Source organism: Terrapene carolina, unplaced genomic scaffold, assembly GCF_002925995.2.
Source record: "Terrapene carolina triunguis isolate 2854851 unplaced genomic scaffold, T_m_triunguis-2.0 Scaffold84, whole genome shotgun sequence".
Lineage (NCBI taxonomy): Eukaryota > Metazoa > Chordata > Testudines > Emydidae > Terrapene > Terrapene triunguis.
The window spans coordinates 2063832-2087673 of record NW_020664435.1 but is presented as its reverse complement, the minus strand read 5'-3'; the positions used below and the strand labels follow the sequence as shown (position 1 = coordinate 2087673).

At 42.8% G+C, this 23842-nt stretch overlaps 1 protein-coding gene across 1 annotated transcript in view; it reads right to left on the bottom strand.

Moving 5' to 3' along the window:
• TCAIM (T cell activation inhibitor, mitochondrial) overlaps nucleotides 1-23842 on the bottom strand; it is a 46614-nt gene that overhangs the window by 5932 nt on the left and 16840 nt on the right. The window contains exons 6-8 of the mRNA XM_026649352.2: nucleotides 13152-13274; nucleotides 6486-6583; nucleotides 1682-1773 (exon numbers count right to left, since the gene is read on the bottom strand). Of these exons, the coding sequence (XP_026505137.1) occupies nucleotides 1682-1773; nucleotides 6486-6583; nucleotides 13152-13274 (313 nt within the window). The remainder of the gene's footprint in view (nucleotides 1-1681; nucleotides 1774-6485; nucleotides 6584-13151; nucleotides 13275-23842) is intronic.

Here is a 23842-nt window from a genome sequence, read left to right as displayed (position 1 = left end):
CAATGATAATTTGCAGCAGGAGGTCCAATATGATTATACAGGTAATGCATTTGTTACCTTTTGCATATGATGACAAAGCAGGTGACTTCCAAAGTTATTTTAAGTTGTTTTAATTATGCTGGCCAATTTCTCATTAGTTTTAACTACAATATCTCAAAAGAGAAAGTGAATTTACCTTTCAAGAACTTGAAGACTTTAAATCACACATTATCCTATTCAAGTCTCAAAACATCAGCTTCCTACTCAATTTTTAAAAATACATTTAAGACACTAAATCATTAGAAGCTGTAATTTCTCTTTTTAATTAGACAAGGTGGTAGTTTGGAATCTTAACGTGCAGCTTCTATTTAAAAAAGTGAACATCCAAAGCACCTTCTCTCAAACTTTTTCTATTCAATGCGCTTTTGAATGAATTTTGCATTTAATTCCAATTTCTCAATTTACCAAAGATATAAATCATTCATATTAACAAAACAGGAAAGAGAGAGTTAACAGAAACCTCTCACTCCACTGAGCTTATATAGACAAGGAACTAATCATCTGCTACAGAATTTTGTGTTGATTAGTTGACTACAATGTTAACTGCAGGATGTAAGATAGGAATCTTATGGTCCTGCACTACAGCATTGTAAATTTCCAAACAAGATAACTCACCCACCCACCTCTCCTTCTTCCTTTTTGAATTTTATCCACATTTAACTCCTTTTATGCAAGTCCTTTAAAAGGAGTGACTTCTCAGGTGACCAAATGCTACTTACTTATGTGGGCCAAGAACTGACAATACTGAACTAAACTCATTGGTGCAAAGAGTGATAATTCTGCAGATGCCCTATGTAAATCTCCTCTTCAACGCCTACAATTCATTTAAGTGAACTGTACATTGCTAAATTTAAATTCACTGGAACTATGAAATATATGAAAATCATCTTTGAATGAAGTGACAAATATTTTCAGACATTTCATTAAGTGATATCCTGGTGGTATCTGTGCATTATGTTAAAAGATTACTCTCTATAGTTCTTTGGAAACTATATATTATTATTATTAAAAAGATGCCATAGAGTTTGCCACAGCCTGTTTGCAACACAAACACTGAAATACCTACAGAAATGTGTAAATAAAGGAGACACAAAAAGGGATTCTTTCAGTCTAAGGTGGCTAGTTAATGAACAAGATGGAGTGTTGGGTACAGAAAGAGTAGTTTAGTAGATGCTGCAAAAAGAGTTTGTGATCAACACAGCTTCCACTGAAATAAATAGCAAAACTCCCATTGAGTTCCCAGTAGTAGTGGGTTTTTTTTTTTTGGTTAGTTGAGACATTTTAGGGATGAAGAAATATTTCACCAGTGTGTAATCATGTTGCATTTTAAGTTGCGAAAAAGCCAATTTTGTTCACCCTTAGTATTAGACCAGGAGTTGATTTACTAGCAGAAACTGCAATAAAAACCCAACCATAAAGATTATGGTTATTATTAACATCTACCGCAAAGGATTCGGTTTAGAATGCAAGTATCAAGTTACTCTGAACATAGTAACTATAGGCATTGCATTAAATTACCTATCAGTTACCTGTAGCAATTAATATTTTGGTTATAAACCTTTTAAAAATAAGTCATTTATACAAGGCACCATTAACTAAATTAAGAAAAATATTAACTATCCTTTATCTGAAATTCTCTTACTTTGATCCAGTGGTGGTGAACATCCATTGTGCCTAGCATGACATGGCCTGTTGCACTCATACCTGAACAGTCCGTGAATACTACTGTGTGTCCTAATAATGAAACAGTTTTTAGTCACTTTCCACAACTATGTAAGCTTAACAATATTATTGCATTTCACCAACAGTAAATCATTTCAGCAGACAAAAATAAGTAGAAGCTTTACTCCCATCAATTGGAAACTCTCGTTCTGAAAGCTTAAATTCGAGGATTTTTCTATACGAAACTTGACCTAGTATTTTCCTTCCCTCCCCTGTGTAGTTTCACTACTTAGTGTCTTATCTTATAGACTATTTTTGGACAACTATCAATATTTGGACAATACCATATTTAAACAACCCACAGAACACTGTATGCACTCAAGAAACAATAATTAGATCACTATTATTTGTATTAAATAAAGTAACTTTAAGCTGAATATGGTAAATATTGCCCAGATCACCACTATAACATTTCCCGGGGGGGCACCCAGGGTTGTGAGGCACCTCTCTACCACTTGCCCTTAGAGTGAAGAAGCCTTGTCTGTGCCTACCATGGATCAACTCCCCAACCTTATCAGCCACTGGCAATATAGGCACTCCCCTCTAGGCCTCTCAGGCCACTGTCACTCTGCAGGTTAGTGATAGGCATGCTCCAGCCCTCGAGCCCTCCAAGTGGAGTGTCCAGCCCCCGATCTACTGACCACTTGCAGTATTCACTGATTTGTTGCTTCCAAAAAAACTGTACATCCCAGCTTACCAGTTGCACCTCAAATCACCACTCCCCTTAACTCGCAGTGTTTAGGTTTGTTTACAGTGAAATCAAATACAAGTTTATTTAACAAAGCATAGCGATTCAAATAGTAACAAGTAGAAATATTGTAAACCAGAGGTTACATATTAAATAAAATCATAGCACGCAATCTAGAGCCAGACTTAATTAACAAAGATACTCTCATGTCTAGTAGAGTATTGCTCACCCAAAATCCTTGCAGTGCTTTACAGCTAGGTTGGCTGTGACCCTTTTTTCATGAGACACACATGCTGTCAGTTTGCGTCCTAGATGAAGGATTTTCAGGGTGTCTCTGCACTCCAAAATATACCAGACCAATCCTTTGTCTTTATTCATAAAGAGGACACCCCCCTGCTGTTAGTTTCTTCCTGCAGTTTTCCTCTCTTGTAGATTTTCCAATCTCTCAATTCGCACCCGGCTCAGTATGCAAATAAGCATGCAGCATGAAGGATACAATACACAAATGGCCAGACTAGGGTGACCAGACAGCAAGTGTGAAAAATCGGGACAGGGGGTAGGGGGTAATAGGAGCCTATATAAGAAAAAGACCCCAAAATCGGGATTGTCCCTATAAAAATCGGGACATCTGGTCATCCTAGGCCAGACAGGGAGACAGGTATCTGTTACCTCCTTCCTGAAAGGCACATCTCCATGGTACATCATCTCCTGGTGACCTGCCTTAAGTTCAAGGCCTTAAGAACATAATTTTCAGTATAGATACATAACTTCTTAAATATTATATGTACATACATTTCACAATGGATTATGACAACCAGTGGATAACTGGCTCTCGGTAGAGACCTCACATGCTACCTTTTGGTGAACTTTTATGCAGATATCTGACCCCAGGTATCCTTATACAATCCTACACACCCTCTGTGCTGTTTGACAGCCTTCTCTCTCACTGACATAGTGCTGTGCACACGAGTGCTTACACTGGCAAAACTTGTGTCACTCGGGGGGGGGAGGGGTGTTTTTTCACACCCCGAGTGACAAAAGTTTTGCTGTCAGAAGTGCTAGTCCAGACCTGGCCTTAGTTTTCCATGAGAAAGACATAGTTGAAAGGAACACTCCCAATATTCTCACAATGACCTCTACCTACCTGTAAGACAGTAATTATTCCTGGGGGTGGGAGAGAAGGCTGAGACTGCGGACACAGTTAATCATCTGAGTATTCATCTAGGGCAGAGGCCAAATTTGCAGGGTCCAAGGAATAATTATATACACAATCGTATATTAGCATATTGATACTTCTCATTGATAAACATTACCTTTCCAAGGTTCTTTATAAGGTTGAACAATGTGGGACAGTCTCACCTGTCTTTTGATTAAATAAGTGAGTTCTCAAGTGAATAAATAATTATTCAAAACTGAGAATCTTGAGAAAGACTAAGTGTGATGTCATGTGTGCTGGCCAACAGTTATTGCCACAGATCAATCTGCTGTATCAGAGGAGTCATATGGTAACCTGAAAGTGTTCAGAGATGCTCAATCTTTCTTGGACAAGAGATTTGATTTCAGAATGTAGGTCTTCTGGAATATGATCTACAAGAGAAGATTACTTGACCCAAGTAAAAAAAAGTTCTTACAAGCCTACTGGCCAGGTAATTAGGTATTCTGAGAGTTAGTGATCCATCTTTTTATCTTCTTGTCCCCAAGGAAAGATTATAATTACTGCACCAACTTACTCTTTTCCAGGGCAGCAGAGACCACAAGTGAACCCAGTATCTGGTTCTGGTAGAAGTACTTTTGTCCTGTCTGGGGCACCTGTTAGAGTTTATCATTCTTCTTGGATACTGGTGGCATGGATGAAGCAGAGAGCCACAGATCTCACGTAGTTCCAGAAGTCCCTCTGACAGAAAAAGCTATCTTAGAGTCTTTTGTCTGGACTGTATAACTATTTGTGGGATTTCTCCTCCATAGTGTAAACAGGCAAATGTTGTTCTTTCACCTGTCTATCCAATAAACCTTAAATAACTTGTATTCCTCAAGAGGTAAGACAGAAGCTGATTCTAGTGTCATCTAGGTCAGGAGAGCTAGAGATGGAGGAAGGAGCTTCTAATCCTTTACTGAAAATAACTTCCTAATGATTCACCCATTTCTAATCCAAAGGATCCTCTTGAAGAGCAGCCATCGCTACCCTTGTGAGTTGATCTGGGGCACTTTGATGACAATGCATCTCGATTCCTACATGTATACTTCTCTGAAGGAATGCAAAGAGATGGGGCATTAGGCCCAGGTTCACATGGGCCATAAGAATAAGGGGGTTGTGTATAGGAATCTCATAGGTTCTAAAGCAGGGGTGGCCAAACTATGGCCCGCGGGCTGGATCCGGCCCATCAGCTGTTTTAATCTGGCCCTCGAGCTTCCGCTGGGGAGCAGGGTCTGGGACTTGCTTCCCAGCTGGAGTGCCGGAGCGGGGCAATGTCAGTGGCTGCTCCATGCAGCTCCTGGAAGCAGCGGCATGTCCCCGCTCCGGCTCCTATGTGTAGGGGCAGCCAGTGGGCTCTGCTCCGCACGCTGCCCCCGCAGCTCCCATTGGCCGGGAACTGCGGCCAATGGGAGCTGCAGGGATGGCGCCTGTGGATGGGACAGCGCGAAGCAGAGCCGCCTGGCCGTGCCTCTGTGTAGGAGCCGGAGCTGGGACATGCAGCTGCTTCTGGAAGCTGCTTGAGGTAAGCAGATTCCTACACCCCTGAGCCACCCTCCTGTGCTCCAACCCCCTGCCCCAGCCCTGATCCCCCTCCCACCCTCTGAACCCCTCGGTCCTAGCCTGGAGCACCCTCCTACATCCCAACCGCCTCATCCCCAGCCCCACCTCAGAGCCTGCACCCCTAGCCGTAGCCCTCACCCCCCCACCCCATGTCCCAACCCCCTGCCCCAGCCCTGATCCCCATCCTGCACTCCAAACCCCTCGGTCCCAGCCCGGAGCACCCTCCTACATCTCAAACCCCTCATCCTCAGCCCCACCCCAGAGCTCTCACCTACGCCTCGCACTCCATCCCACCTGCCCCAGCCTGGAGCCCCCTCCCACACCCTGAACTCATTTCTGGCCCCACCCCCCATTTCTGGCCTCATCCACAGCCCTCACTCCCTTCTGCACCCCAACCCCAATTTTGTGAGCATTCATGGCTCGCCATACAATTTCTATACCTAAATGTGGCCCTTGGGCCAAAAAGTTTGCCCACCCCTGTTCTAAAGTGTCTGCGCCCTCATACCTAAATGTTTCTCTGGCAAATATAGTTCAACTCAGTATCTGGAAGCATGGAGTTGACTTGTGTTAAGACTAAAAATCCTGGACCCTGAAGCAAGGGTTAACAGTCTACAAATGCCAAACAAAAAAAATTCAACACACACACACACACACACACACACACACACACACACACACACAAAAACACAAACACACAAACACACAAACACACACCATCTATGGCTGCTTATTTATGAGGAGTGTACTTTCAGGTATTCCAATACTCAAACCTCTTTTGAGGTATTCATTAAGCATTTGCGTTTAATATGGCTAATATGAATGAATGTCAACTATATAATGTGACAGTAACAAGAAATGGAAGAATCATATTTATAATTATATTATGTGATCACTTTGATATGTTGTATGTGACTATTTTTCACTTATTAAACATATATAAACAGATATGTTTATTTACTGTAAGATTGATATTATGAATACCGTAGTTTTCTGAATATCTGAAAGTACAGTCTTTAAATGAGTCTATATGAAGACTTCAAGCTGAAATAAGCAAGTGCTTTTAAATCCTGATGTTGTAGTCAGTTACTAGACAATAGTCAATATTTTAAATAACTATGAAATAAAATAACTTGAATTTTAAACTATGTATTACTGATAATTTCTTAAGTAATTCAGGCAGGTTGTTTTATGCTTTCATGAGGAATACCATAAAATTCATGCTTATCTTTAGAGGATTACTGTACCATGACACACAAAAGAGAAAAGTAATAGGAAATATACCTTTAACGTTCCTTAATACTTCTGGGCTCTGCTGAGCTAAACGACCTAGACTGTGTAGCTGGCTACAACGATGGGCAATACCCCAGCTTCTTTGCCACCTAAAGAAAAATATACTTGAGAATATATCACTCAGTCTTATAAAAGGATTTTTTTTAAAACGTAAGGCAGTGCCCAAAGTGTGCTAAGAGCTTTACAATAAAGCAGTAATTCATAGCAACAAAAATCACAGTCACTGAAGAGTAATAAATAGCAAATAATCCAACTGGGAATGTGTATAAAGTGGTCTGAGTCATACACTACTCAAATTTTATATATAAACCAATAATTAAGTAATTTAAATGGAAAATGTAGAATTTCTTTTGCAGTGGGTGCCATATTGAAGATGGTGCAGGTGAAATGGGGGAAAAAAACTGAAAAAAAGCTAAAAACTATAACTTGGATATGCAAAAAGCAGTTATTTGTTTCTCGGGATACTTTCTTTGTATTTTTTTCTATACGCAGAAGGGAGTTCAGTACAAAAGTTTTATTCATAAATTTACTGATTTCTTAAAAGAGGACAAGAGGTTAGGATTGTGAAGTCTATTGCAGCCTCAGCCCTGTTCCTAAAAAGACTTACACATGTACTTTATGTAGTGAGTATATAGGCGCTAATTCCATGCGTGCTCCAGTGCTAGAGCACCCTTGGAAAAAAGTTAGTGGGTGCTTAGCACCCTCCGGTAGCCAGTGCCTGCCTTCTCCCCTCCCCCGCCTCCCGTCCACTGGCGGCTCCGCCAATCAGCGCCTCTCGCCCCCTGCAATCAGAGGGGCGAGAGGGGAGGAGCAGGGACAAGTCGCGCTCAGAGGAGGGGGCGGAACTGAGTGGGACGAGGCAGGCTGGGGATTTGGGGAAAGGGGTGGGGTGGAGGCAGGGCCAGAGCGGAGGACTGAGCACCCTGGGGCCTGGTGGAACCCAGCGCCTGTGAGTATGTCCATTGATTTCATTTAGGTTATTCACACAGCATAAAGTTAAGTAGGCGCACTTACTAGTAACTAGCCCTTAATTACTCAGTTACACGGGTGCTCTACAGCCAAGCAGGGGGAAAGACTCCTTTCTCCCTTGAATCCTGGAGAGTTCAGCCCAGTATTTAGATCATATATTGGATGGGTTGATTTGGCTTGCTATTAGGGGAACTACTGTACTGGAATTGAAAGTTTTATGTGCATGTACTATAAGTAAGGAGGAAAAACATCTCTAAAAAATTTCCTGTATCATATCTTGCAGAAAGTAGTGTCTTCGTGTTTTTTGAATGTCCAGCCAGAGTAAGTTATCCATTCATAAGAACATAACAGCTGCCATACTGGGTCAGACCAAAGGTCCACCTAGCCCAATATCCTGTCTTCTGACAGTGGGCAATGCCAGGTGCCCCAGAGGGAATGAACAGAACAGGTAATCATCAAGTGATCCATCCCCTGTTGCCCATTCCCAGCTTCTGGCAAACAGAGGCTAGGGATACCATCCCTGATTATCTTGGCTAATAGCTATTGATGGACCTATCCTCCATGAACTTATCTAGTTCTTTTTTGAAACCTATTATAGTCTTGGCCTTCACAACATCCTCTGGCAAAGAGTTCCATAGGTTGTCTGTGCATTGTGTGAAAAACATACTTGCTTTTGTTTGTTTAAAACCTGCTGCCTATTAATTTCATTCGGTGGCCCCTAGTTCTTATGTTATGAGAAGGAGTAAATAACACTTCCTTATTCACTTTCTCCACACCAGTCATGATTTTATAGACTTCATATATAGATTTCATATCCCCCCTTAGTTGTCTTTTTTCCAAGCTGAAAATCTCTCCTCATACTGCAACCGTTCCATACACCTAATCATTTTTGTTGCCCTTTTCACAGCTTCATTCATACAGATGTTTATGATTTACAATATTTAATTAAGAGACATTAGGATAACTTTTGCTGCTATCAAAATGTGCCTATATTAAAACCACAAAAATACATTAACTTTAATTCACCTTCTGTTCAGGTATTACAGCATATGTATATTAAAAAAAAATCATTCACCATTTTCAGATTCCCTCAACACTGACACAGAACAGGCAAGTTAAGGATGTTTCAGATAGTGATTAAACTCTGAAGTTTCTTGGTCACTATACCTCAACATTACGTTAACACAGTTTACAATTATGGGCCAGATCTTCAGCTTTCCCAGTTCCCTTTTCAGTGTACTTAAAACTGCCTCAAACATAAAACTGACTGTTACCACAGAATAGGAGAATCCTTAGTTAGCATAAAGCCAGCGTAGCAATTCAGCATCAGGGGCACAGAGGGATGGTACCATGCAAGGGCCCTAATGGGACAACTACAGCAGGCATAACTCAGATCAGCCTAAGCTACTCCATGTTACACTTTGAGGCTGCTTTGAGCCTCAATAGCTCCAGGATTGGGGACACAAAAAAGGTGGCTTAGAGCCTGCATCCTCTGCTCAAATGTCCCAAGCATAAGCTTGGAATGGCTGAGGATCTAGCCCTTTATTTACTTTTAAAGCCTCCAACCATATTAGCATTGACCTGTAAGAGGTGGAAGTAGCAGTTTCCCATTAAGATACAATTACTTCTCAGTTAGAAAAGTTTCTGAACAGGAAGCATTTTCTTGTACATTTTTTCATTAAAATATTGTTAACTTTCCATAAAATGTAACAATATAGTATTACAGTATTTTGATAACAGACTATGAAAGAAAAATTAAAAACCACAGACAAGCAAATTTCATTCAATGTTCAGAAAGATTCTATCAACTTGTTTTGATTTGGTTTTACTATGCAGTGAGGACTTCATAGAAGAGCTAGTCTTAGGAAATAACCTTGGATTGAGCAATCATGTGCTGATTAAGTTTAAATTAAATGGAAGGATAATCAAAATCAGCTTGTCAACTATGACCTTTTATTTCAAAAGTGCAGACTTTGGGAAATTAAGGGAATTAGTTAAAGAAGTCAACTGAAAAGCTCAAGGACTTAAATGCGGAGGAGGCTTGGAATTTCTTCAAAATCAACTTCTAACAGGGCATTATGAGTCATGAGTTGACTCAGCAACCTGTCACTCAAATCCTCACCAGTATACATTAATTGGGACCTGACTGAAAGACAGGTAGTTGGCAGAGCATGCCAATTAACTGAGTAAAGATACAGCTCAGGGGCTAATTGGGTGGAAGAAACCCCTGCAGCTGGGACTATATAAATAGATAGGAAGGAAGTGCTAGGGAGGAGAGTCGGGAGCCTGAAGGAAGGCAGGAGTAGACAGGACTGGCTGCTGTTAATACTCCACCGTTTCCTCAGAGCAAGTGAGGAAGCTGGCTACTGACTGGAAGCAGTATATAAATAACACTCCAGGCTGTGACCTTTGAAGGAATATAAAGCATAGTGGTGTTTAAGATGACTTGGAGTTGTGGTGGTCAGTCACTGAGGCTGAACTCGCCCTATGACACAACTATACAAAAGTTATCTGAAATTTGCATCCCAAGCAAAGAAAAAAAGCTTGTAGGGAAAGGCTCCACACCAGATGGATGAATAGCAACCTCAAAAAGGTTATTAGGAGTAAGCTGAGAGTTTATAAGGAATGGAAAAAAGGGTTGATCAATAAAGAAAGCTACATCTGGAGGTTAGAAAAATGTAAGAATAGTTAGAATTGTTAAAAATCAAGATAAAATTAACTCTTGCAAAGGGAATTAAAATAATCTTTTTAGTTTACATAAAAATAGAATAAGGAAGGGTGGAGTCGGGCTGCTATGCAATGAGGATGGGAAGGAAATTAAAGATAATCTAGATATGGCTCAAACTAAATGAATTCATTGCGGGGTTTCAATAAGGATGATAATATGGAACATGTGCATGAAGGCACTATAGTTGATGAAAGTGTGTGTAGAAATGGAAATTACCACATCTGAGGTGGAAGAAAAACAGATCTTAACATGCTCAGATCAGGGGCCCGGATAATTTTGATTCCAAAATATGAAAGAACTGGCACATGAGATTGCTAGTCCAGTAGCAAGCATTTTTAATAAAGTCGGGGCTAATTCCATATGACTGGAGAATAGCTAATGTCAGACCTATATTTAAGAAAGGTAAAAAAAAGTGATCCAGGCAGTCAGAATAACAGGTCTGTAACTAGTATGTAAGGCTTTAGAACAAATTGTGAAGGAAAGAGCAAGTTCATGGGAGAAAAAATGCTAAAGGGATGTAATGCAACATGGATTTACCAAAAGTAGATCACATCAGACTAACCTGATCTTTCAGAAAATAAATTATTTTAGATAAGAGAAATGGAATAGATCTTACATACCTGACTTCAGTAAAGCATTTGATATGGTACCACATGAGAAATTAGTTAAATTAGGGAAGATGGGGATCAGTACAAGATGAATAAGGAACTGGCTAAAATTGGAGAAGGCCATGGGTTGTGCGGAAAGGTGAACTATTGGACTGGAGGGAGGTTACTAGTGGAGTTCCTCAAGGATTGGTCTTGGAAACAATCTTTTTCAATATTTTTATTAATGAGAGTGGCACAAAAAGTGTGCGCGCGCGCGCTCATGAAATCTGCTGATGATACTAAGTTGGGAGGCATCGTCAATATAGAGGAAGACTGGAACATTATACAGGAAGATCTGGATGACCTTGAAGACTGGAGTGACAGAAATGGGATGAAATTGAGTAATACAAAGTGAAAGTCAGGAACTTAGGGTCTAATAAGAATTTTTGCTACAAGCTAGCAGCTCATCAGTTGGAAGCAATAGAGAAGAAGAGAGACCTGGGTGTGTGGGTTGGATCACAGGATGACTATGAGCCACCAGTACGATGTGGCTGTGAAAAAGGTAAAATGAGATCCAAAAATGTATCAGGCAAGGCATTTCCAGTAGAGAGAGACATATTAATGCCATGTACAAGGCTCTGATAAGACCTCATATGGAATATTGAGTACAATTTTGGTCACCCACGTTCAAGAAAGATGAATTCAAACCAGAAAAGTGCAGAGAAGAGTTAATAGGGTGATCAGGGGAATAGAGGGCCTAATTTTATGAGAGGATACTGGAAGAGCTTGACTTGTTAACGCTAACAAAAAGAAGGCCGCTCTCTATAAATATATCAAGGCGGGTAAATTACCAGGGAGGGTGAAGAGCTAAAGAGCAGTGTTCACATAACAACAAATTGATATAAACTGGCCATGAACAAATTCAGGCTGGAAATTAGAAGAAAGCTCCTAACCATGAGATGGGCGAAGTTCTGGAAAAGCCTCCTATTGGGAGTTGTGGAGGCAAACAACTTAGTTAGTTTCAAGAGGGAGCTGTAGAAATGTATGAGTGAGATTGTACGATGGGGATGCTTGTGACAGTAAGGGGCAGCAGCCCTGGGGCTCAATCCATTTTGTCTGATGTTCCTAAAAGCTCATGCTTCAGGTTTTTAGCCAGCCACCTGCAGGGGTCAGGAAGGAATATTTCCCCAACGCCCCGTTTCCCCCCAGTGGATTCTGGGTTTCCTTAATATCACTCCTGTGAAGCATCAGGGACAGCCATGGCTGGAGAGGGACATTTGACAGGGAGGACCAGGACTCTGAGGTGGCACCAAGCATTCTCTCTCTCAAATGCCTGGCTGGCTGGTTCTTCCTCCTATCCTTAGGATCTAACTGATCACCATATGTGGGGTTGGGAAGGACCTTGGGGGTTTTTCACCCTCCCCTGTAGTGTGTGGGCAAGAGTCATTTGCAAGGATTATCTGGGTATTTCTCACTCATTTCACTGTCATAGGAGGGACCAAGGTGTACCTATTTTCTGCCTTTGGCACATAATAGTCTCGTCTTCTATGGGCTGAAATACTTGAGTTTAATTTCAGTTGTTGGGTTTACTGTGTGGCTTTTGGGTGGTGTGGCTTGAGATATATAGAAGGTCAGATTAGATGATCTGGTGGGCACTTCTGGCTTTAAACTCCACGTTACTGCACTAAACAAACCTAAAAGCTATTTAACGCAAAGCTTTCACAACATACCCTGAAGAGATACATTTTTGTTCTCAAATATTAATGACTTGTATTTTCTAAGAAATATTTTGGAATAAAGAAACCCAAGTACAGAATCTGCTTTTTAAAGCTATTACAATATTCCCTCCATAGACTCTTGTTTCTGATATTTTGGACAACAATACCTTTACTAAGTCTTCACAGGTCGTCAATAAGTACCATATGCAGCATCAAAAGAGAAGCTAAGTTGTTTAAGCTAAGTTAGTTACATAAGCAAGCTCAAGCTCCAATTCAGGAAAGCAATTTTACCCAGTAAAGTACTTAAACACGTGATTAGGTCCTATTGACTACAATAGAACCGAAGCACATGCTTAAGTGTTTTCCTGAATTGGCAATCATACTACTAGGTAGTACAATCTCCTGACTTATAAATAAGACTAGGTCTAGTTCAGATATTATAAATGCAAATTTTTAGTCCCATACAAGTCTGATGAAAATATAATCGTATTCAGTGGAGTACTGCCTTTATGACTACATATAACATAGACATTTTGCTGGAATACATTTTTTAAAGCTTAACTGCATTACTTTGTTTTTAGTCTATGTGGCCTTACAAAATTGTAAATTATGCTTGTTTTGACCCTTTTAAGTTAGATCTTCTGTACTTCATTACCTGATATCAGAGAGCTGTAGCTGATGAGTGAGTTCATCTTTTAAACGGTTTAGTTCTTCCCGAAGTGGTAAGCTCTTTCTCAGCTTCTTTATTGCACTTTTTTCACTATTATCTAACCAGGAGCTGTAAAAAAGAAAATATATGGCTATTCAAGACCATTTTTCTCAGGCACATTGTACTGCTATTTAAAAACATTAATGTCTACTTTAAGAAATATGTCAAGTTACCAGATCAGGTAATGTTTTAAAAGAATGTTTTCTTGAAAAGAGTAAATCTATTTTTAGTGTAACCTTTCTATTGTAGTATAACAAACAGATAACTGTAGATCAGTCACTGAATCACGTTCCCACAGGTCTAGCTCTTGAATTTTAAAAGCAGCAACTTAAGAGATTTAACGGATAAAACATTTTGAAATGATTTAGTTTATCATCATTATCATCACGTTCCCATTACACCTCTGGCGTTTAGAGCAGCGACGAAGCTCCTCCACTCCTGACTGTTTCTGGCAAGTCTTTCAATGGTTCCCCAGCGGTGCCCCAATCTTTACCATGTTGTTTTTGGGTGGCCTCGTTTTCGCTTGCCTTCAGGTGTCCACCTTAATGCTATTCTGGTGATGGAATCAGTTTCCATCTGAAGCACATGGCCAATCCATCTCCAGCGCCTCCTGGTAATGATGGTGCTCATATCTTCTTGGCTGCACTGTGTGAATAGGTCTTGGTTTGAGATTGTAGGGAGGTGACGCATGGGAGGATCATGAAGGGTCAAGTGCCCTCCCAGCAGCCGATCCGGGCGGGGAGAGGAAGGGGCGGGGCCAGAGCCTCTTTTAGCCACATTGCCTGGGATGCTACCCGGTGCAGCGCCGTGTCTCGGCTGATGGGGAGAGCACCTGGCTGTGGCAGCAGCAAGCTGCCCCCCACCCAGGCTCAGCTTCTGGCATGCTCAAAGTCGACTCCTACCCCTAGAAGCTGAGCCTGGGCATGGAGCGGGCTGCTGCTGCCACCGCTCCCTGCTCTGGCTCAGCTTCTGGGGACAGGAGCCGACTGAGCATGCTGGGTGTGGAGGGGGCTCTGACTTGCTCAGCTGCTATTCTGGAAGTTAAGCCTGGGCAGGAGGCAGCCTGCTGCTGCCACAGCCAGGCACTCTCCCAGGCAGCAGCCACACTGCACCAGGCAGCAGCCAAGAGTGGCTCTGTCCCACTCCCTGCCCAGCTCTGGCAGCCATAAAGAGCCGGCACAGCAGGAGGACAGAAATCCCCCCAACAGGTAATGTGGGGTATGGAGGGGGTGGGGGTGGGGAGAGCACGGGGGCCCTAGGCTGGGGTGAAGACATGTGGGGAGATCACATGTCCTCCCCTTTAGCTGGTGCCGCCCTCCCCCAATACTGGGGGGGGCACCAGTCGTCATGAGGATTTTTCTGAGGCAGGTTGTATGGAATAAATACAGTTTGGACATGTCATACTTTCTCATTCCCCAGCATTCTGCACTATAAAGTAGTATTGAAAGTACACAGCTCAGATAAATCTGGAGTTTGGTTTTGGTGTTGTATTTTGAAGATTTCCAGAGACTGTATTTGAGCTCCTAAAGGTGTTCCTGGCTTTACTGATTCTGTTCCGGATGTCCTGGCTTGTTCCACTGTTCTGGCTGATGGTACTGCCCAAGCATGTGAATGTTTCTACATTGGTGAGAGCATGATCCTCTATCTGTACTGTTGACGGTGAGCCAATATTAAAGGTCATGATATCTGTCTTACTGCGGTTGATTTTCAGTCCAATTTGCTGGCTGAATGTGTTGAGTCGAGTTGTTTTTTCTTGTATAAGGTGTTGAGTATGTGATAGGAGAGCGAGATCATCTGCGAAGTCCAGGCCTTCAAGGGATGAGAAGGGTGTCCATTTAATACCTCTTGACATGTCTTCTGTTGTACGCCGCATTACCCAGTCGATGGCAATATTGAAGAGGATTGCAGACATGACACACCCCTGCCGTACTCCTATTCTGACTTCAAAAACTGAGCTCACTGTGATCAACACTACATGTAAAGTTGGAAAAGAAGCTTTTGAGGATGCTGATTATACAGAGAGGGATTCCATATGCCCGCAGAATGCACCATAGGCTGGTCCTGTGAATGCTATCAAAAGCCTTCTCAAAGTCTATGAAGTTTATGTAGAGTTGCCGTAGCCATTCTAAGCATTGTTCTATTATGTTTCGTAGAGTGAAAATCTGGTCTGTGCATCCAGGCCCTTTTCAAAAACCGGTTTGCTCTTTTCTAAGAATGCTATCAACTGCCTCTGATATATGCTGGACTATGATCTTACACAATACCTTTGTTTGGCACAGATAAAAGTGAGATACCACGCCAGTTATTACAATCATTGGGTTCTTTTCTTTGGTATCTTCACTATAACCCCATTGGTCCACTCATCTGGCACTTTTTCCCTTTCCCAGACAGATGTAAATAGAGAGGCCAGGATAGGTGCTGCTAACTCAGGATTTACTTTGAACAATTCTGCATTCAAGTTATCCTTGCCAGGAGCTTTCCCATTTTTAAAGAATTTGATGGCTTGAATGATCTCTTTCTTAGTTGGGGTGTCTGTGTTGATATCAAGATCTTCTTCTGCCTCCTGAATGTTTGCTTCCTCTATAGGTGGCTCCCTGTTCAGCAATTCTTTGAAATGCTCTGTCCAGCGCATTTCTTGTTGTTTTTCTGTTGTCCATAAGTGGCCTTGTTTGTCCCTGATGAGAATGTTTGTTGGTGTCTCCCATTTGCCACTGATAAGCCATGTCATTTGGTAGACGGTTCCTTGTTCCTCTGCTTGTGTTGCCAGATTATCAATATAACGTCGTTTGTCTGCTCTCACAAGGCGTTTGACCTCCTGGTGTGCCTTGCTCTACTACTCGTGGTATTTGTCCTTTAGCTTCTGGGATTTTGTGTCAACTTTTTTCTTTGGGGCTCTATGGTATTCCATGTGTTGGGTGTAAACCACTCCTTTCTTCTCTTCTGCCTGTAGCCTAGACAGGCTTCACTGCTGTTTATAGATTGTTGTTACTTTATCCTACTTCTCGTTGATCTCCTCATTTGCATTCCCCTCCTCTTCATCAAGGTCTGCAAGTACCTGAAACCTGTTCTTTAACTGCAGAATGAAGGCTTTCTGTATTTCAGGGGATTTTAGCTTGTCAACATCATAATGTCTATGTACCTTGTTTGGTGGACCCATGCTTCTCAGTTTTAGTTTGATGGAGGCTGTCACAAGGTGGTGGTCGCTGCCAATATCTGCTCCCTTTCTCACCTTCACATCTGTCAGTGAGTGTCGTCATTTGCCATTGATCATCGTATGGTCAATCTGGTTCTTATTTCTGCCATTTGGAGAACCCCATGTCAGCTTGTATCAGAGGGGTAGCCGTGTTAGTCTGGATCTATAAAAAGCAACAAAGAGTCCGGTGGCACCTTATAGACTAACAGAAGTATTGGAGCATAAGCTTTCGTGGATGAATACCCACTTTGTCGAAGTGGGTATTCACCCACAAAAGCTTATGCTCCAATACTTCTGTTAGTCTATAACAGGGGTAGGCAACCTATGGCACGCGTGCCGCCTTCGGCACGCGAGCTGATTTTCAGTGGCACTCACACTGCCTGGGTCCTGGCCACCGGTCGGGGGGCTCTGCATTTTAAATGAAGCTTCTTAAACATTTTAAAAACCTTATTTACTTTACATACAACAATATATATATTATATATTATAGACTTATAGAAAGAGACCTTCTAAAAATATTCAAATGTATTACTGGCATGCAAAACCTTAAATTAGAGTGAATAAATGAAGACTCGTCACACCACTTCTGAAAGGTTGCCGACCCCTGGTCTATAAGGTGCCACAGGACTCTGTCGCTTATGTCAGCTTGTGAATTTCAGAATGTTGAAATAGGGTTCTGCTGATGACTAGATCGTTCATATTGCAGAAATCAACATCAGCCTCTCTTCATTTTCATTCATGGTGCCACACTCATGTCTTCTCATTGCTCTGTCGTTGTTTGTGTTGTCCCTACTGACCTTGGCATTCAGGTCTCCCATGATGATAGTTAGGTTGTGGTGTGGTACTCTTAACTACGCCTGTAGTGCAAGGTAGAATTTGTCCTTTGCTTCTTCATCACTGTCATTTGTTGGAGCATAGCACTGAATCAGGGTGATATTATTGTGTTTCCCTTTCAGTCTGGCTCTCATACGTCTGCTGCTGATTGACTTCCACTCAAGCAGGGACCGCTCCACTACCTCTCCAAAAAGATGGCAACAACCTCAGGAAGTTGTCCATCATCCCGGCCAGAATACAGCAAAGTTTCTCCCAAGGCTGTTAATCTTCCTGATCCCATCCATCTGTTCTCGCTGACACCCAGGATGCGTAAGTTGTAGCGTTTCATCTCTGCTGTGACTTGAGCTGGCTTCCCGGTTTCGTACACTGTCCCTACGTTCCAAAAAACAAGTTTGGTTTTTGTCTTGGTGTTGAGTACTTCAGTCTTCATGCCAGTGGCTTCCTTTTGGCTTTCACCACTGGCAGTCATATGGGTCATTGACTCCTGAAGGCCATCACACATAGTAATGGTTGATTTCTCTGCCACAGTTTCTGTAACATATTTTGTGTTTTTATGGGACAGGGTTGTTAGCCCTGTTCCTAACCCCCCAACCTGGAGGGCCAGAGTGTCTTTTGTCTGGCCCCTCCCCTACAGACCAGTCCAGCATGGTTGAACCTGCTGGAGAAAAAATGTCCTCGGCAACCCAGACTCTGGGGATCGTTAGAGCATGCAAACTGTCTCGCCACGACAGGGCACAGACAGCAGAGGGCTGTTAGCTGATAAAAATATTAAATTTGACCACTCTTGTAGCAATGAAATGTGTCCAAACTCTTTCCCAAGTCTTTGTACCAACTATGGCATGACAAAACAGTAGTCTTACACTTTAGTGCCGCAGAAGCTCCATCTGTGTATGTTGATATCAGGGATCATCTCAATACATCCAGAGAATGCAACAATTTATTGTGAGTTACTTTAAAACTAAAGCTGTACCTCACTGGCAAAGTCAGCTACAAGTTGAAAGTCTTATGAGCCCTAATGGTACAGAATGAGTTTAAGCACTATAGGAGTATTATCATGCCTCATTTAACCACAAAAGTCAGCTTCAAGAACCACATGATGAGGACATGCTCAATGCACTACAGCAATATTGATACTGTACATCTAGTTGACTGCTCTGAAAGGACCGCATTTGATACGGTCTCGCATAATATTCTTATCGATAAACTAGGCAAATACAATTTAGATGGGGCTACTATAAGGTGGGTGCATAACTGGCTGGATAACCGTACTCAGAGAGTTGTTATTAATGGTTCCCAATCCTGCTGGAAAGGCATAACGAGTGGGGTTCCGCAGGGGTCTGTTTTGGGACCGGCGCTGTTCAATATCTTCATTAATGACTTAGATATTGGCATAGAAAGTACGCTTATTAAGTTTGCGGATGATACCAAACTGGGAGGGATTGCAACTGCTTTGGAGGACAGGGTCATAATTCAAAATGATCTGGACAAATTGGAGAAATAATCTGAGTTAAACAGGATGAAGTTTAACAAAGACAAATGCAAAGTGCTCCACTTAGGAAGAAAAAATCAGTTTCACACATACAGAATGGGAAGAGACTGTCTAGGAAGGAGTACGGCAGAAAGGGATCTAGGGGTTATAGTGGACCACAAGCTAAATATGAGTCAACAGTGTGATGCTGTTGCAAAAAAAAGCAAACATGATTCTGGGATGTATTAACAGGTGTGTTGTGAGCAAGACACGAGAAGTCATTCTTCTGCTCTACTCTGCTCTGGTTAGGCCTCAGCTGGAGTATTGCGTCCAGTTCTGGGCACCACATTTCAAGAAAGATGTGGAGAAATTGGAAAGGGTCCAGAGAAGAGCAACAAGAATGATTAAAGGTCTTGAGAACATGACCTATGAAGGAAGGCTGAAAGAATTGGGTTTGTTTAGTTTGGAAAAGAGAAGACTGAGAGGGGACATGATAGCAGTTTTCAGGTATTTAAAAGGGTGTCATAAGGAGGAGGGAGAAAACTTGTTCCCCTTAGCCTCTAAGGATAGAACAAGAAGCAATGGGCTTAAACTGCAGCAAGGGAGGTCTAGGTTGGACATTAGGAAAAAGTTCCTAACTGTCAGGGTGGTTAAACACTGGAATAAATTGCCTAGGGAGGTTGTGGAATCTCCATATCTGGAGATATTTAAGAGTAGGTTAGATAAATGTCTATCAGGGATGGTCTAGACAGTATTTGGTCCTGCCATGCGGGCAGGGGACTAGACTCAATGACCTCTCGAGGTCCCTTCCAGTCCTAGAATCTATGAATCTATGATGGAAGTAGAATGATGGGATCTATCCCATCAGACCTACACCACCATAGAAAATGCCAACTCGGTCTTGATGTGAAGCAGGATCAGCCTTAGGGAAAATAGTGTCCTGGGTGAACTTGTATTTTGGTGCCCCTGGCCCCGCTGCCTCCCTGGGCTCCCCACCCACCCCCTCATTGCCCCAGCCCCCAGTGCCTCCCTGGACTCTCCACAACGAGTCAGCAGCCCAAGAGAAGGTACAGCGACAGGAGGGCACCAGAGAGCTGTGGTGGCAGGGGAGCATGGTGACCAGAGAGCCCCAGAAAGGGGGGAGGGAACCAGAGGAGTACAGATAGTCTGCTTGTGTGGGAAGGCAGGGGTGGGGTAGTGACATGGGGGCTCCAAAAGGACAGATCTCTCCCCACACCCCAATGCTGAGCATCCTCAATATTCAAATACCCCTTCCCACTCCCAGAGAAGGGAGGCTATTGGGGGGACAGGGAAGGTTAAAATGCAAACAGTCCAGCGCACTGGAGATAGCTAGGGTGAGTGGTGATGGTGGAAGGTTCGCTCCTGGAATATCCCCAACCCCCTGCACTGACACCTCCTTTTGGGATAAGCAAGAGAAAGGGGGAGCCCCTGAGAGCTGGGAAACTGGGTGGTCAGTGTGTGAAATGGGGGAATGGGACCTCAAAGACCTGGGGGGCACCCTGGGGAGAATGGGGGTCCTGAGAACTGGGAGGCTGGCACCTGGGAGGCAGAGGGGCTTCCTGGGAGCTGGGGTATAGGGAGGGTCCCCCTGGGACCTGGGTGGAGGGGGAGCTGGAAGCCCTGGGAGGCCCTCTGAGAGCTGGGACATGGGGTCAGGAAACCACCTCCCCCATACTTATCTCTTTCTCTTGCAATTTCAGCTTCCTTCCTCTCCCAAACCGAAAGAGGCCAGCAACTTCTAGTTCCCATTGGCCGGCTGAGATGCCACACTCACCTTCTATTGGGCAGCACTGCTTTCATTCAGGCCACCCATGGAAGGAGGAATGGCCCAGGCTGGGACAGTCCCAGAGAGTGCAGGGGAAGAGCTCATCGGCTTGCAGAGTCAGAGGTGGGACTGAGAGGTGGGCTGGGAAACCAGGTGTGGTGGCAAGCAGGGGGCCATCTGCTCCGGAGCAAGGAGGTGGGTGCTCCTGTCATGCCAGGCTGCACTCTGCAGGCAGCGAGGGGGAAACTGAGACCCTTGCCTCTTCACCATGGTACCCACCTGACTACAGCACCGTGGGCGGTTGCCCAGGTCGCTCACCCCTAAGGCCTGCCCTGATGTGAAGCATGGGGTATCAATTCTGACTCATTTAAGGCCAAATTCTCTCCAGACTTATCAGAAGCACTGGAATTTATAAGGAGGAGCTCCCCCTGGGACCTAATGACTCAAACGGACATCTGTGATCATCTCACAGCCTAGTCAATCGTGATCCTCACTGAACCAAGATACAGCAGTCATGCCTACTTGTGATGGATATTGTATGACCACATACACATTTTTTAAAGCTGCAGAGGCCCTTCTCACTCTGAAAGAGAAAGTGAAGCAGACAGAAAACACACCACACAACACATGATCCAGAAAACGTGCTGAAAAGTGTGCCACTGGTGCTTCAAAGATAAAGATAAATGTACACTCTTTTCACACTGGGAGGAGCAAGGCCTTAAGAGCACTGAAGATGCCCTTGCATTAAGATCAGTCTATGAAGCTCAGTGACGTTCCAAAGGGAATGAGTCATCAGTGACTGAAGCTGCTGAATGCCTCTGATGTACCTGTAAGTGAGAACTTGAGCTCCCCAAAAGCTGTGCACCCACTGCCACACAAGCTGCTCTGAAACCTCTGGTAGTATTAGAGATGCAGCTCCATTACTCTAGCTGTTCTGAGGGGACTGAAAGATAGAGGCCTGAAGACTGGTGTGGTTTACACGAGCAGCTCTAAAACAACTCCGTCAGAAGTCAGTGCCTCTGAAGACTAACACAAGGTTGTGGTGTGTTTTGTTTTTAAATTTAAGGAAACTGACACCAGAGCCAAGGGATATAATAGAGTGGGGGAGAGATATGAGGGATGAAATACTTTGATACCTCACATGAGCTAGGATGAACACTGATGAGTAGAGGTCACAGTTGTAGGGTTCCTTTGTCATTGACAACCATCAGGAATGAATTGACTTCTGGAGCATATAGGTATGGCTGGGGGGCAGGAGAGGGAAACAGGGCAATCTAAATATCTAAGCAAGGACAATGTGAAGTGAGCCCAACAGCACAATTTTAAAACTGTGGGTGCTTTTACCAGGCCCAGTGAACCAAAAGAGAGGGATCTATTGAGTATAAAATCTCAGGTCTTAGCAGTTGTGTGCAGTGCACATAAATACAATTAAGGCCACATCTACAGTATTAAAAATAGCCCATTATTTTTGTGCTGCACAAATGTGAATAGCAAAATGCAAATATGCACTAGTAATACTAGAGCATTATTTTACAATCCTAAAATAACAAGAGATAAAAATTATTCCACTATATCACATTCCATATTTTAGTAATATTTCAGATATGAACGTTTTCAGATGCCACACCTTTTATGAACTTGTTTTCTGAGCTGAATCCATACCATTAGCCAATATTTTGCCCTGATTGTGACCGCTGTGTCAAAATCATAGCATTAGTGTTCATGGTAATTGTGAATTTGAATAAAGCCCACACTGAGGCCACCCTGCAGTCGCAGCTCCTGTCCTGTGGAGCTTGGCTTGGCTCTGCTCCCCGCTACGAGCATTGTGACCTGACACATTGTCACAGCACCACTCAGATTTGGCCCATTCATCCCTCCACAGATGGGAGACAGAAGAGCAGCCATGCCAAACCTGAGGGGCACTATGACCACACAGAGCCCCCTGCAGGCTGCCTGTCTTTGCACGCTATTCAGCCCTCTGGCTGAGAAGCTACTAGTCCAAATCCCTTTCAGTTTAACAAAACATTCAAGCATAATCCAAACTACCAAAAAATCAATCTATTCTCTGGGCCCTGCACTTAACCCTTTCCTGGGGTTTCACTGCCTTTCCTCAGTTCTGGTATCAAGCACTGTCCCACTGAGTCTAAAACTTCCTGAGGCCTCTAGCCTCCACCAGTATTTGGCACTTTGGCTCTTTGCAGAAACGACCTACCTGCTTCCTGTGGCTTTCTCCCCAACACTGAACTCTCTCAGCCTATTTATAAGGCCCAGGTGTCTGCTGAGTTATCCCCGGATTTTTTTTGTCCACCCTCTCTGGTTGATAACTATCTAATTTCCACCCATGTGGAGTGAATATGCCCAACTGGCCTTTAACCCTTCTTAACAGTGATGGGGATTCAGTTGCTCACAGGAAGGTATTTTGACTTAACTGTAATTTTGGCGTAACTTCAAGCAGCAGACAGACTTCTCAGGGCTTGCCCACATGGAGACAACACTCTGGAACTATTAGTGCACAGTAGCAGTCCGCATAGCCAGTCAGTGAGCGGTCAGCTAATGTGCTGTAGATTCCTACATGGCAAGCCAGAGTGTGAAGTCTCAGTGTAGAGATGTCCTAAGTCAACAATGTATATTGTCTTCAAAACAAAACAGTAAATGATAGCTGTAATATTGGTCAGAAACCTGGTAGAGCTTTTGCTATAACTGGAAAAATATTTGAGACATTCAAAGATTAAAATCAATTATTTCTAAGAGATACTTAATGATCTCCTTTACTCTATTTACCCTTTTAAACTATTTCAGTTATCCAAATGCCCTCTATACACAACTGATTGATTGCAGTTTCTTGTTTTTACAAGAGCAATATTATACTCCACCGCTAAGAAAAAGTACTAAACTCAAGCATGAAAATAAAACAGATACAAGAAAAAGGTCCCTCTTCAAATGACAATTTATACAAATTATGAAGTAATCATAACTGGCACATGATATAGAAGAAAAGGATGTACAATTACACACAGACAGAAAACAAAACTCATGTACAACTTAGATCTGTTATGTGTTTTACAGTAGTACAATGACCTTATGTGCTAGGTATCATGCTCTCTGCCCTGAAGAGCTTACATTCTAATTAGTTTGGCACTTGGCATAAACACCACACATTTTGCGTTATTATATTCAAGGGAATAAAAATTAAATTGTATAATGCATTTTTTGTTTTAATTCAGTCATTTTTAAAAAGTGTCTCATGATCAGCGTTTATTTCTTCAGAAATTAGTAGTAAGCTCATTCAGGATTATTAAGAATACTAAGCAATTTTCAGCAGTTGATTTCTAAATCACAACATAATGCATTTAGTG